General features: G+C 40.3%; 1 protein-coding gene across 2 annotated transcripts in view; it reads left to right on the top strand.

Annotated features, from left to right (window-relative positions):
- The window catches only part of GPC6 (glypican 6), an 823,519-nt gene that overhangs the window by 731,950 nt on the left and 78,802 nt on the right, over positions 1-12,767 (top strand). For both annotated transcript variants that reach the window (XM_083814533.1, XM_083814534.1), the window contains exon 5: positions 5,524-5,654. In XM_083814533.1, coding sequence (XP_083670659.1) covers positions 5,524-5,654 — 131 coding nt within the window. The remainder of the gene's footprint in view (positions 1-5,523; positions 5,655-12,767) is intronic.

Below are 12,767 nucleotides of genomic sequence, written 5' to 3'. Positions count from 1 at the left end.
TAGGTGGAGGGGAAATCTGTCAATTAAGCCTCATCAGAATGGAACCATACAGTGTTCTCATATGAATAATAATGTGAAAAGGGGAATGTGGACCCTAGCAAAAATAGTAGTATTGGCATCACTGCCATGCTTTATTCTGGTTTTATGAGAAAAAATTCTTAACACCTCATTAAACATGAGGTGGCGTTTTACTTTCCCCTGCTTGAATTTTTTTAGGAAATCATAATCTAGCAGTACGAGTTTTGGCAGAGAATTACACAGACTCCTTTCCACTGTTATTATATTTCCAAAAAGTCAATATGTACCTATAATTCACTTTTCAATTTTTGTTTATTTTGTTTCATTAATTTACCATCCAACGCTCTAAAGCTTTTATGGCCATTATTTATATTCAGTGTCATGATGGAAAATTCACTGAGTTTTACCTACATGATTCGGTAAATACAACTCAGACTGCTGCCTTTCCCTGCCCTTGGTCAGAAGGTTGGGAAGGTATTAAACGTATTGAAGATATTGAAGGTATTGAATGAGCAGTGCTTAGCAGTCCAGCATATTTACAGTTATATCCTTTTCTAAAACTGCCTTTGCCATTCTCAAGGTCATGGTAAACCACAATTAGTCTCTCAGTCTGTTTACAACTCATTCATCTCTCTTCTCATGCAGTCCATAGGCTTGTGCATAGACAAATCCTTTGAAGCTTGCCAAATAAAATTAATCCTTACATTTTTTCACAAGAGACTATGTGAACAAATGTTTCATGTTCTTTCATTAATGTTGGATCAAATGTATGGGACTAGAAAAAATAGTAACCTCCTGGAAAAAAAAATAGATGAGATCTTTCTCCATTTTTCCTTGAAACAAGATATACCTTAGGATTTCATGAAGGATATGCAATTCAGTAATTTAGCACTTCTTGTCTCTGTAAAGAAAATATGTTTTTAGACAATTAATCCACAGACGTGTTTCTGGATTTCTCTGGGGAAAGCTCAGTCACTGCTGGGATTTCACTGATAATGTAAAAGTAGGATAACAAAGATGTGCATGAAAGGAAAAAAAAGATGTTATAGCCAAACTAACAGACAACAAAAATGCCTTTCCTTACCAACTGCCTGAGTCTTTAAAGGAACAAGATACAAAGCACCAAAAAGAAAACTTTTTCTAAACTTTTTCTAATTTTTAAATTTTTTTTTGAAAAATTTTCTAACATTTTCTTAATGATAAGAAGGTGGCAAGAGAAAGAAGGCACTGATTGCTTTTAAAGGAACTTTCTATTTCAGTCTGGTTTGGGCTGTTTTTTTCAATTGTCAGATGTCTCACAAATAAGTGTCCTTGCCCGTTCTCCTGTGACCTGTGATTTACTAGAAAGCTTTCCAGAAACCTTCCCTGAAGGAAATGTAACATCAGCAAGAAAACATTACTTTTGGTATCAGCAGCATGCACCTAGCAGGAAAGGCTGTGGCACTGAGAGTTGAGTCTAGTGTGCCATGTGCTCTACACCTTCTCAGGGCTATTTTATGAGCCCATGTCCTCAAGTGAGCAATTAGCCATGCTTTTTGTTTCCAAGATGCTAACAAACCCATGAAGCAAGAATGACTTACCTAAACAGAATTCTTCAGTGACTCACCCTGCAGATAGATGCCAGCTCTTTGTCAGGTGCTGTAGTGTATGGAGAACAAAGACGTATTTAGCCTAAGCAAAGCAGATTTTGAAAAATGTAAAAGTTACAAAATTAAATATACACAATTGAACAAAACAGACCAAATTTATTCATGAAAAATAGGCAATCGAATAATCTACCAGTTTTCAGTTTTTTATCGCACAAGCTGTAACTAAGCTCCCACTATCTAACATATGAGCTGATTGAGCAATTTTTTAAACCCACACAGAGTACTACTGAACTGAATTAGGTTTTATTTGGGTTCAAGGGTCCTGTTCCCAAGAATTAAGATTTAAGACTGAGACATATAGATTTTCTTAACTTCATTTTGAAAGCTTTCCAGCTTCTCCTGTAATAGTATTCATAGCATTTTTAGGAGAAAAAAAGAATCTTGGGACAACAGAGTGATGTGTATTGTTGTTACACAATTGTTGTTACACAATTATAGATTTTAAGAGCTATAGATTGTGAAGAACCATTACATCATTTTGACTGACTTTTCATAAATCTCAGGTCATTAATTTCATCTGATTTTCACTATATGCAATCTAAGAACTTTTATTTCATTAAATTTCATAAGTTGTGTTGTGTGCATGTACTGCATGTGTTCATGCAGAATTGTGCAAGTGAATAACAAGGTCTAGAACTAGAGTGAGAATTATGGCTAAGTTATGGGTAGCAAACAAAAGGATACAACCTAAAGAACCAAGGGAATATTCCCTAAGTGAGGAATTAACCCAGAAATTGTTTTTTGTCTTTTTATTTTTATTTTCTGGAGATCAATATTAAGGATGGGAAATTCAGTCTGAATTTTAGTCTGAGAGCTGTCTCAAAAACTACAGTAGTAATTATGTTCCCAAGAGGCTTGCACACTCTCAGTAATATCACTTTCTTGTTGTTGGAAGCTTATTTGAGTCTAGGGCTGCCAGATATCATCTGGATAGGTTTAACTTAATATTAGGGACAGCAATGGTTAGATTAAGGGTAGCAGGAAAAGCTCAATCGGAGACTAAGAAAATCATTTTGGGGTTCATAGGAATGTCACTTGCTCTTTTGCTTGGTTGAGCTACCAGAAGGAGACAGGAGTAACTTAGCAGTCTAGCCACCACTAAATCAGCCATGGACTCACACATCTGCTTGAAAACAAAAAATATACTATAAATCCTTGAAAAACATTTGTTTTCAGTTTGTGCAAGAGTTTGTCTAAATTTTGCAATTGACCAAGCCTTCTCGTCTGAGCTGAACCCTAAAATGAACTCTAACTGGGAGCACAGCTACTTGAGCCAGCCTCAGAAATAATGTTGCAAAATTAACCTGTTTTACCTTATCCTTTCAAACCTCTCTCATCCCAACGTTTATGTCATTTATCAGCCTCTGCTTCTTCAAACGGGTCCCTGTAAAGGCTTTATTTTAACACTGTCTCCCAGCTCCAAAACAAAAATACAGACTGCTGATATACAGAAGTATCTCTTAACAGTGAATCTGTGGATACTTTCAAATTGTTAATAATAGATCTGAGTTTGCTTCTCTTCATACTATTCATTTTGAAGTTGAAGGCATTTTGCTTGAGGTAAGACCATTCTGACAATTAAAGATGTGGTTCTTGTTCAGTCAGGGATGATGCACTTTTCTGTGACGCGGATGAGATTCTGCTTCAAGATTTAACTCAGAAATAGTGCTCCCTACCATCAGAAGTAACAATAAGTAGACTCATGCTACCACCTATTCTCATGAAGAGTCTCCAGCTCCCTTCTCATGCCAACAATTGCCTATTTACTGACCTCTACTTCAACATACACAGTCCATTATCTCCAACATGTACTTGAACTAAGCACCAGACTTGTCCAACTTGGTAGTTTCCAAACTAAAGTGTGCTGGTGAAGAGGAACCTTTACCTAAATTAAGCTGTGGGCTATTCCTGCAATGAATAAATAAAATCTGATTATTTTATGCATTAACCCCAATCTCAAACTTAAGCCCAAACTAAGCCAAAACCACCAAAATCTAGCCACCAAGACTTTTGCCATAACAATGCCTAGTACTGGTTGTGGCAGCTAGTATTTAGACTTGTCACATTGCTCAAAAAGTTCAAAGGCATAATAAATGTTTTATACATGTCATTCCAAACGTGTGAGGGACGAAATCCTTTACACTAGACTAAACTTCCGATGTGAAAAAATTGCTGACTTACTGGAGAGACCTTTAAGTGTGTGCATGCGCAGCTGTATATGTGTGCACCTGTGTATGTATATTTCTTCGTATGTTTAAAAGCTGTTATGGTTCCTCTGTCAGAGTTAGGTGTTGTTTTTGCAGCGTTCCCCCAAAAATTGTTTAAACTAAAGAATTTTAAAATAATGTATAGCCAAAATAGCACCTCTGTTTGAAACTGAATTGCTACTATCTCACCATTTCTCACAGTTAGCAACAAGTTTTATACACCCCACTCCAAAAAATAGGCATTCCCCTCTTACTAGCCTAAAAGTACAGAGAAATATTAGACCCAAATTTACAGAAGTACTTAGGTACAAAATGCAACGTAGTTTCTATTTCAGTGGGATTTTTAGGCATGCATTGACTGCATATAAACTGTTAGCATACTATAACCCTCAGGTCAGGCTGTGCATGGGAGTTTGCTTCTCAAATCCTAGGGTGAGGCACCAGCCTCTTCTTCCTATACATCCACAGACACATTTCTGTAGGAAGGAAGGAGATAGCCATGCAGGCTGGAAAGGAGCTCCAGGACTCTCCAGAAAAATGCAGAGCTAACACAGGACAATGGGGTGCTCTGTGCCTTCTCTGCATAGCTGCTGCAAGACTGGTATTTATGGCAGCAAATCACAAGAGGAGTCTGTTTTGGGAGGAAGCCTGTTTAGTACCTTTTGGAGCCTAAGCCTGAGGGATAAAGAAGACAGCATGTGAAGGTTTTTGTTTATCACGTTAAAATTGCAAATGGTATCTGTTTAAATCTACTTGGATGCTGGAATCACAATGCTTAATGCTTATTGCTTAAAGCAATTGCTTTAAGCTTAATGCTTAAATGCTAACATATGAGAAGAATCAAATATGATGTTCAAAGGTATAGCATAAATGCAAGTTTATCACATCACAGAATTTGTGGCTAATCTTTGTCCATGTGTAGACATGTGAGGCATGGCAAAATGTTTTTTACAGTTATTAATTTCTTTACAGTTGCTTTGTTTTTACTTGTTAGTGAACACTACTAGTTAAAGCTGCTTTTGAGAAGGCCTCAAAAGCAAAATAAGGAAACAATTGTTTTTAAATTCCAAAACAAAGAATATGTTTTCTTGCATACAACTTTCAACCACATTTTGAAAATGTAGCAGGGCAAACATGGTTCATACCTATACACTATGGCAGAAATCCAATATTCATCTGCTGTTCATATTGCAAGAAAATGAGATCATTAAGGTCAGAAAGAACAGCTGCTTTAATTATAACACCCTGATATATCATATCAAAGTTTTCATCATCTCATACAAACTCTAAGAACATACCTCAGGGATTCATTTCGATCATCCTGCTTTTTTCTTGGGACAGAGATCACATGAGCACACTCCAGAGCACTGGCTGCTCCATGTGGTGCAATGCTGTGTAAAATAACTGCACCGCAAGCTCAATAATGCTATGGCAACTATTGTTAATCTAACTTTTTGAGTCTTTATTCCTCTTTCTGTGGTGGCAGTGTAAGGGGAAGCTGTTTTTGCTAGCTAGGGAGCTGCACTGCAGGCAGGTTTCATGGTTCTGCTACCATACATCCCCAGGGCTCCTGCTTGGAGCACTCGGTCTGCCTGAGACACCTGAAAGTATCCCTTCTTTAAGGGAATGGCTGCTTTGTGTTTCAACAGATGCTATGCTTCTGGTAGCGGAGAGATTAGAGGGACCATTCAACATTGAATCAGTCATGGATCCTATTGATGTCAAGATTTCTGAAGCCATCATGAACATGCAAGAAAACAGCATGCAGGTGTCGGCAAAGGTACTGTGTGAGTCGCGCTTTCTCTGTTGCTGACTGTCTCAAGCAGGGGGAAATACTTCTGTACAGGCTTTAAGAAAGATCGTCCAGACCACTAGAAATTGCATTTGTACATTCAATAGTTATTTAGGCTGCCTTTGAATCCTTGGTCTAGTTAAACATACTAGAAGTTTTTAAAAATCGTGCAACAAGGAGAAAGGTACCATTTAGTAAACTCCAAATTAATAGTTGTAAGAGCTTTGAGGAAAACAGATTTCTGAAAATTAATGGCAGCTCTGTAAGAAAAATCCTGCAGAGTATGTCTAGTAACTTCTGCTCGTGTCTCATCCATGATTCCCCATATTAACATACTTTTTGATCTGTTTAAGTCAGATTGAAGCACAATGTGTTTGAAGTGAATACAGAAAATGCTCCATTTAACCTCCTTTAATAGCCACTCTGGGGAAATATCATTACATTGGACAGCCTCTGATTAGCAGACCTCAGTTTGATGGAGTTTTGTCTGGAGTCTGACACAAAGGTAAACAGAGTTAATGATACCCACAACCTCCTTTCCATTTTTAGTGCGTGCGTGTACACAGATCACTGCCACCCCTGAACCCCGCACTAATAAGGTCCTTTGAATTCAGTAACAGGTGCTGTTAAGCCAGCACTCAACAATTAATATCTTTTCCTTAATATTCAGCAGTTCACTGCAGTTCAAAATCTAAAGTCAACAGCTTGCCAGGTTCTCTGCATTAGGAGTTTCCACCTGCATTGATCTCTCAGCAGTCAGTTATGTGCTGACCAGACTGCTACCTGAGTCAGTGAGTTTCCATTGCTTGTAAGGAAGCTTCCATAGCTGGAAAAAATGTGGGGATAAAAGGCAGGAGGCTGAGGTTAATATTCTTCCTGCCAGCCCCAAATTAGATGTTTCTTACAGTCCCTGTGCTGCAGGATTATAAGGATTTCCTTCAAGATGTTTTTTACTTTCAACCTCCATGAAGTTACTCAGATTTTAAAAGTAGTCTACATCCTGTGCAATGAGACTTTGTTCTGGCAGCAGTGATCGAGGAGTGTATCAGCCAAATATTTTGGGAATCAAAGGCCTGCTTCAGCAGACTCAGTCCTTAACTCAAAAAAGAAACAAAAAATATTTTCATTAAAAGCTCACTAAAGACTCAGGTGTATTTCCTTTTCCTTTTAACTTGCTCGGATCTCACAGCTTTTCCATTAGTCAGGAAGCTGCATGCCCTGCCAGAATCCAATGACATCACCTTGGCACGAGCTCATCTCACTACTCATTTGTAATAGAGCAGGCTGTCTGTCCTATCCTTCAGAAATATTTTATTTGCTGCAAAGTTTAATAAATCACAGAAATTTCACTTGCACTCTAAACTTTTTCTTCTATGACAAATCTTAGCCAATATTTTTTCAAATCTTGAAAACCAGAAATCAAACTACGTCAATGAAATTTATTTTGCTGTATTTTCATAGATAACAGAGCTGTCTATGTTTGAGGTGCTTTTGTATTTTCTGTGCAGACCATTATTCTCCTGAAATGTGATTTCCTTGCTTTCCTAGGCTATATCCCTCTTTTTTCAGGTCTGAGCACATGGAAGTGTTCTATTATTAAAGAGAAGTATGAGAAGGCAAAGTCTTTGGGTTCAGCGCTGTGATCTTCTATGTCTGTCATGTCAGATCTATAGAGATGATATATGAGCAGACTTTGCACCAGTCATCTATCGCCTAATTTTTCCCCTTATACATACTGACCACTTAGAGCTTCAGTGAAAATGACAAATACCTTGCTGGATGTAATGGAGTGCACAGAATGCAATTGCAGACCTAATGCAGGAGAAGAACCACGCTTGTCAAATATTCTGAGACTCTATTCAGAAAGCTTCAGGCAGGGTGCTGAAATCATGCTATTTTCTCTTTCTTCAAAACATTTTGTGTCTTGCATTTGACTGCATCTGCTGAAAATGTGGTGACTAGGAATCACAGTTATTTTTCCACAAGTCAGTCAGTGTGTTTTTACAATGGGAAAATGATGATGCACTAATAATGTCATGCCTGCAACACCCCCATACACACAGATTATTTTTCACCATTGACATATAGCTTTTTCTACCTGGAAATCTGTCTGATGTCTGGAAGGAGGCTTTATGTTGTATTCAGTAGCATTTAGGGCCATTTTGTATATTGTTGTATACAGTATGAATAATATTGTATAGTCTTTTCAAAGGAATGGAACAAATAACAACAAACAGCTTCTTTTTCAAGGGAGTCTTACTAATCTCATCCTCTTTGTGGGCAGAAGCCCTAGAGATCATTTAATCCAATATCCATCCCTCTCCTGTTTCAAATATTTCTGTAAATTGCCCTTTTCCAAGAGTCATTCCCATTAAACTGAACTATCACTTTGTCTCTGTGTTGCACAATGATGCTTTGTATTATACCAGCTAAAACTGGGCATTCAAATTTATTTGAGAAAAACATGTTTGGTATAACACATAGACCATACATTCCTGTGCACATGGATGCAAAATTAAGTGAGCAACAATTTATGCTTTCCAAAATAATAATTGTATAAAAATAAATAAGCATGCTCGTATGTGAATGATGAAATCTTCAATTTTACACATCAGCAGAAAAATATAAACTTCCTATTTTTTTTATGGTTTGTCCTTCCATTATTCACTTGATGTAGTACTGAAGATTCTGCCCAATATCACTTTCCTATAAATATGCATCTCCTATTCAGCACTATTCTTCTGAGAAATCTTCATGGTTACAGTTACACTGATAAATAAAATAGGGAAAAGGAGCAGTGCCTGACCTGAGGCCAGACTGATTCATTTCTATACTGCTGAGATCTACCTTCTTTGTAGCTCTTTCTTTCTGCAAAGAACAAGTTGTAGCAGTCCAAGAAAAAACCAATGAGTTAACAATTAATCAGTGGAGACAGTCAGGGCTTATTACTAGAGTTCACATTTTTCTTTCATTTCTGTAGAAGAGACAAACCCTCTGTCTTCCACTCTTGATGGGTACTCGTCAATATTGAGACAAAATTATAGAGGTGCCATATGTACCTCTTCTATCTTTGTACTTCCAACCAAGGACATATAGGCTCAGCCATATCAGAATCACAGAATGGTTGAAGTTGGAAGGGACCTCTGGATATCATCTAGTCCAACCCCTCCTGCTCAAGCAGGGTCACATACAGAACATTGCACAGGATCACGCCCAAGAAAGTTTTAAATATCTCCAGAGAAGGAGACTCAAAAGCCTCTCTGGACAACCTTTTCCAGTGCTCTGTCACCATCACAGCAAAGTTTTTCCTCATATTCAGATGGAACTTCCAATTTGTGCCTGTTGCTTCTTTTTCTGTCACTGGGCCCCACCAAAATGAGTCTGGCCCCATCCTCTTTACACTCTCCCTTAAGATATTTATATACATTGATAAGATCCCCTCCCAATCTTCTCTTCTCCAGGTAAAACTGGCCCACTTCTCTCAACCTTTCCTCATATGAGAGATGCTTCAGTTCCCTAATCAACTTCATAGCTCTCCACTGAACTCAGTCCAGTAGCTCCATGTTCCTCTGGTACTGGGGAGCCCAGAGCTGGACACAGTACTCCACATGTGGCCTCACCAGGGCTGAGTAGAGGGGAAGGATCACCTCCATCGACCTGCTGGCAACACACTTCCTAATGCACCCCAGGACACCATTGGTCTTCTCATCTACAATGGCACATTGCTGGCTTATGGTTAACCTGCTGTTCACAAGCATTCTTAGGTCCTTCTCCTCAGAGCTGCCTTCCAGCAGGCCAACCCCCAAGCTGGGTATGGGTTTACTCCTCACAAGATGCAGGACCTTGCACTTGCCTTCATTGACCTTCATGAGGTTCCTTTCTGCCAACTCTCCAACTTGTCCAGGTCTCTCTGAATGGCAACACAGCCTTCTGCTGTATCAGCCACTCTTCCCAGCTTTGTGATGTCAGCAAACTTGCCGAGTGCAAACTTGTGCTCTATCCCCATCGAGGTCATTGATGAATGAGTCGAACAAGTACTAAACCCTGGGGGACAACACTAGCCACAGGTTTGCAACTAAACTGCACCACTAAGCACTGCACTATGAGCTCTGCCTTCCAGCCAGTTCTCAATCCACTCATCTAACCCACACTTCCTGAGCTTACTTATGAGGATGTTGTGGGAGACAGTGTCAAAAACCTTACTGAAGTCAAGGTAGACAACATCCACTGCTCTCTCCACATATACCCAGCCAGTCATTACATCACAGATGGCTAACAGATTGATTTCCCCTTAGTCAGATTGATTTCCCCTTAGTGAATCTATGCTGACTATTCCTGATAACCTTCTTTTCTTCCATATGCTTGGAGATGGCCTCTAGGATGAGCTGTTCCATCGCCTTTCCAGGGATGGAGGTGAGGCTGACTGGCCTGTAGTCACCTGGATTCTCCTTCTTGACCTTTTTTGGAAAACTGGAGTGACACTGGCTTTCTTCCAGTCCTCAGGCACCTCCCCCTTCCCCATGACCTTTCAAAGATGATCAACACTGGCTTATCAGTAACATCCACCAGCTCCCCTAGCACTCATGGGTGCATCCCATCCAGGTCCACAAATTTTTGGATATCAGGTTTGCTTAAATGATCTCTAAACCTATCCTCCTCAACAGAGAGAAAGTCTTCCTTTCTCCAGACTTTCTTGTCTCTGGGTCTGGGATTCCTGAGGGCTGGCCTTAACAGTAAAGACTGAAGTAAAAAAGACATTCAACAACACTGCCTTCTCTGTATCCTTTGTCACAAAGGCACCCACCCCATTCAGCAGCAGGCCCACATTTTCCCTAGTCTTTCTTTTGCTCCTAATATATTTGAAGAAGCCCTTCTTGTTTTCCTTGACATCCCTTGCCAGATTTATTTCTAAACGGGCTTTTGTCTTCCCTGTCATACCCCTGCTCACTCTGACATTGTGCCTGTAATCCTTCCAAGTGGCCTGTCCCTTTTTCCACATTCCATATACTTCCTTCTGTTTGCGTTTTGCCGGGAGCTCCATGCTCATCCATGAAGGTCTCCTGCCCCCTTTGCTTGACTTGTCACTCATAGGGATACACTGATCTTGAGCCTGAAGGAAGTGATGCTTGAATACTGACCAGCTCTCTTGGACCCTCCTTCTGTCTAGGGCCATAGCCCATGGCATTTTTCCAAGTAGGTCCCTGAAAAGACCAGTTTGTTCTCCTGAAGTCCAGGGTTGCAATCTTACTTATTGCCCTGCTTCGTCCATTCAGGATCCTGAACTCCAACATTTCATGGTCACTGAAGCCAAGGATCACCAACCTCCATATCTCCAACCAGCCCCTCTTTGTTTGTTAGTATAAAGTCCAGCAGCACATCTCTCCTCATTGGCTCATCCACCATATGTGTCAAATGTTATTGTAAATGCTCTGCAGGAACCTCCTGGACTGTTTGTGCCTAACTGCATTGTCCTTCCAGCAGATATCAGGGTGGTTGAAGTCCCCCATGAGAACCAGGATCTGTGATCATGAGGCTACTCACAGCTGTCTGTAAGTGTCCTATAGTAAACAGCCACAACAGTGTCACCCATATTAGCCTGCTCTTTTATCCTTACCCATAAGCTCTTGACTCACTTGTCATCCACCTGTAGGCAGGGCTCCATATATTCCAGATGTTCTCTCACATAAAGCATAACTCCACCTCCTCACCTTCCTGGTCTGTCTTTCCTAAAAAGCACGTAGCCATCCATGGCAGCATTCCAGTCATGAGAGCTATACCACCACGTTTCTGTAACTGCAATGAGATCAAAGCCTTGCAACTGCACACGGGTCTTTAATTCTTCCTGTTTATTCCCCATGCTATGTGCATTGGTGTCCAGGCACTTCAGAGAAGTATTCAAGCATGCCAGTATCGCTGCTGTAAGAGGATATATACCCCATAGTCATATCTCATAGACACTTCCTTGCCTGCTGGATTTATTCCCACTTGAGTCTTGTTTTGCTGGCTGGGTAGTCGCTGTAACTCTCCCCTTCCCCCATCTTTCCTAGTTTAAAGCTCTTTTCTTCACCAGGTTGGCTAGCCTGTGACTGAAGATGCTCTTCCTCCTCTCTGACAGATGGACTCCACCAGCTGCCAGCAGACAAGCATGTGTCACTGCATAAAACAGAGCATCTCTGCTCCAAGGCCATTGACTTTTCTTGTTTGTGTGCTGATTATAGTTGATTCTTTCAGCACAGTGCACTTTAGCCAGGTACTATTATGATAAAATCCTCCAGTTCATCCTGAGGCTGGAATCCTTTTCTGTTTTCTTGATATTTCTCTGCAGTCTATATTCAGCACTGGCTGTTTAGAAAGTCTGACCACAAATCTCTAAGCTTCATACATTGCTCATGTTGTGTTGTCATGTTCCTGAACTGCAGCTACAAGAGGTCCTTATTTTGCCTCAGGGAAAGTCATGTTCCTGACAGCTGCAACATTTGGAGATGCTTTTCAAAAAGTAGCAATGGTCTAGAAAGTCAGACCCCAAAGCCCTTCCATCTAGAGGAATCTGCATGCTCTGTATCAGACCTTATTTTCCATGCTCCAAAAAAAAAAAAAAGGCAAGGACTAAAGATCATCAAAACCAGCTTACATAGCTTCATCATCTAACACCTGCAGCCACTCTCACAGAGTACCTGTGGTGGTTTTACACAGCTGGGCAACTGAACCCCACCACAACCACTCTCTCACTCCCCCTCCTCAAAGGGAAAGGGGGAGAAAATATGATAAAAAGGGCTCAAGGTTTGAGATAAGGACACAGAGATCAGTCTCCAATTACCAGCATGGGCAAAACAGACTCAGAATTGGGAGATTAATACAATTTATTACTTATTACTAACAAGCTACAGAAGTGAGAAAGTAAAAGCAAACTAAAAACACCTTCCCACCTTCTTCTATGTCCTCCCCCCAAGCGGCACAAGGGAAATGGCAATAACGGCTGCGGTCAGTTGCTAATGTTTCATCTCTGCCACTCCTTCATGGTCACTCTCTCCCCCTGCTCCACGTGGGGTCCCTCCCACGGGATGCCGTCCTTCCCAAACTGATCCTGCTGGGGCTGCCCAC

The sequence above is a fragment of the Anser anser genome (assembly GCF_964211835.1).
Source record: "Anser anser genome assembly, chromosome: 1".
Lineage (NCBI taxonomy): Eukaryota > Metazoa > Chordata > Aves > Anseriformes > Anatidae > Anser > Anser anser.
This window is presented reverse-complemented; position numbering and strand designations above follow the sequence as displayed.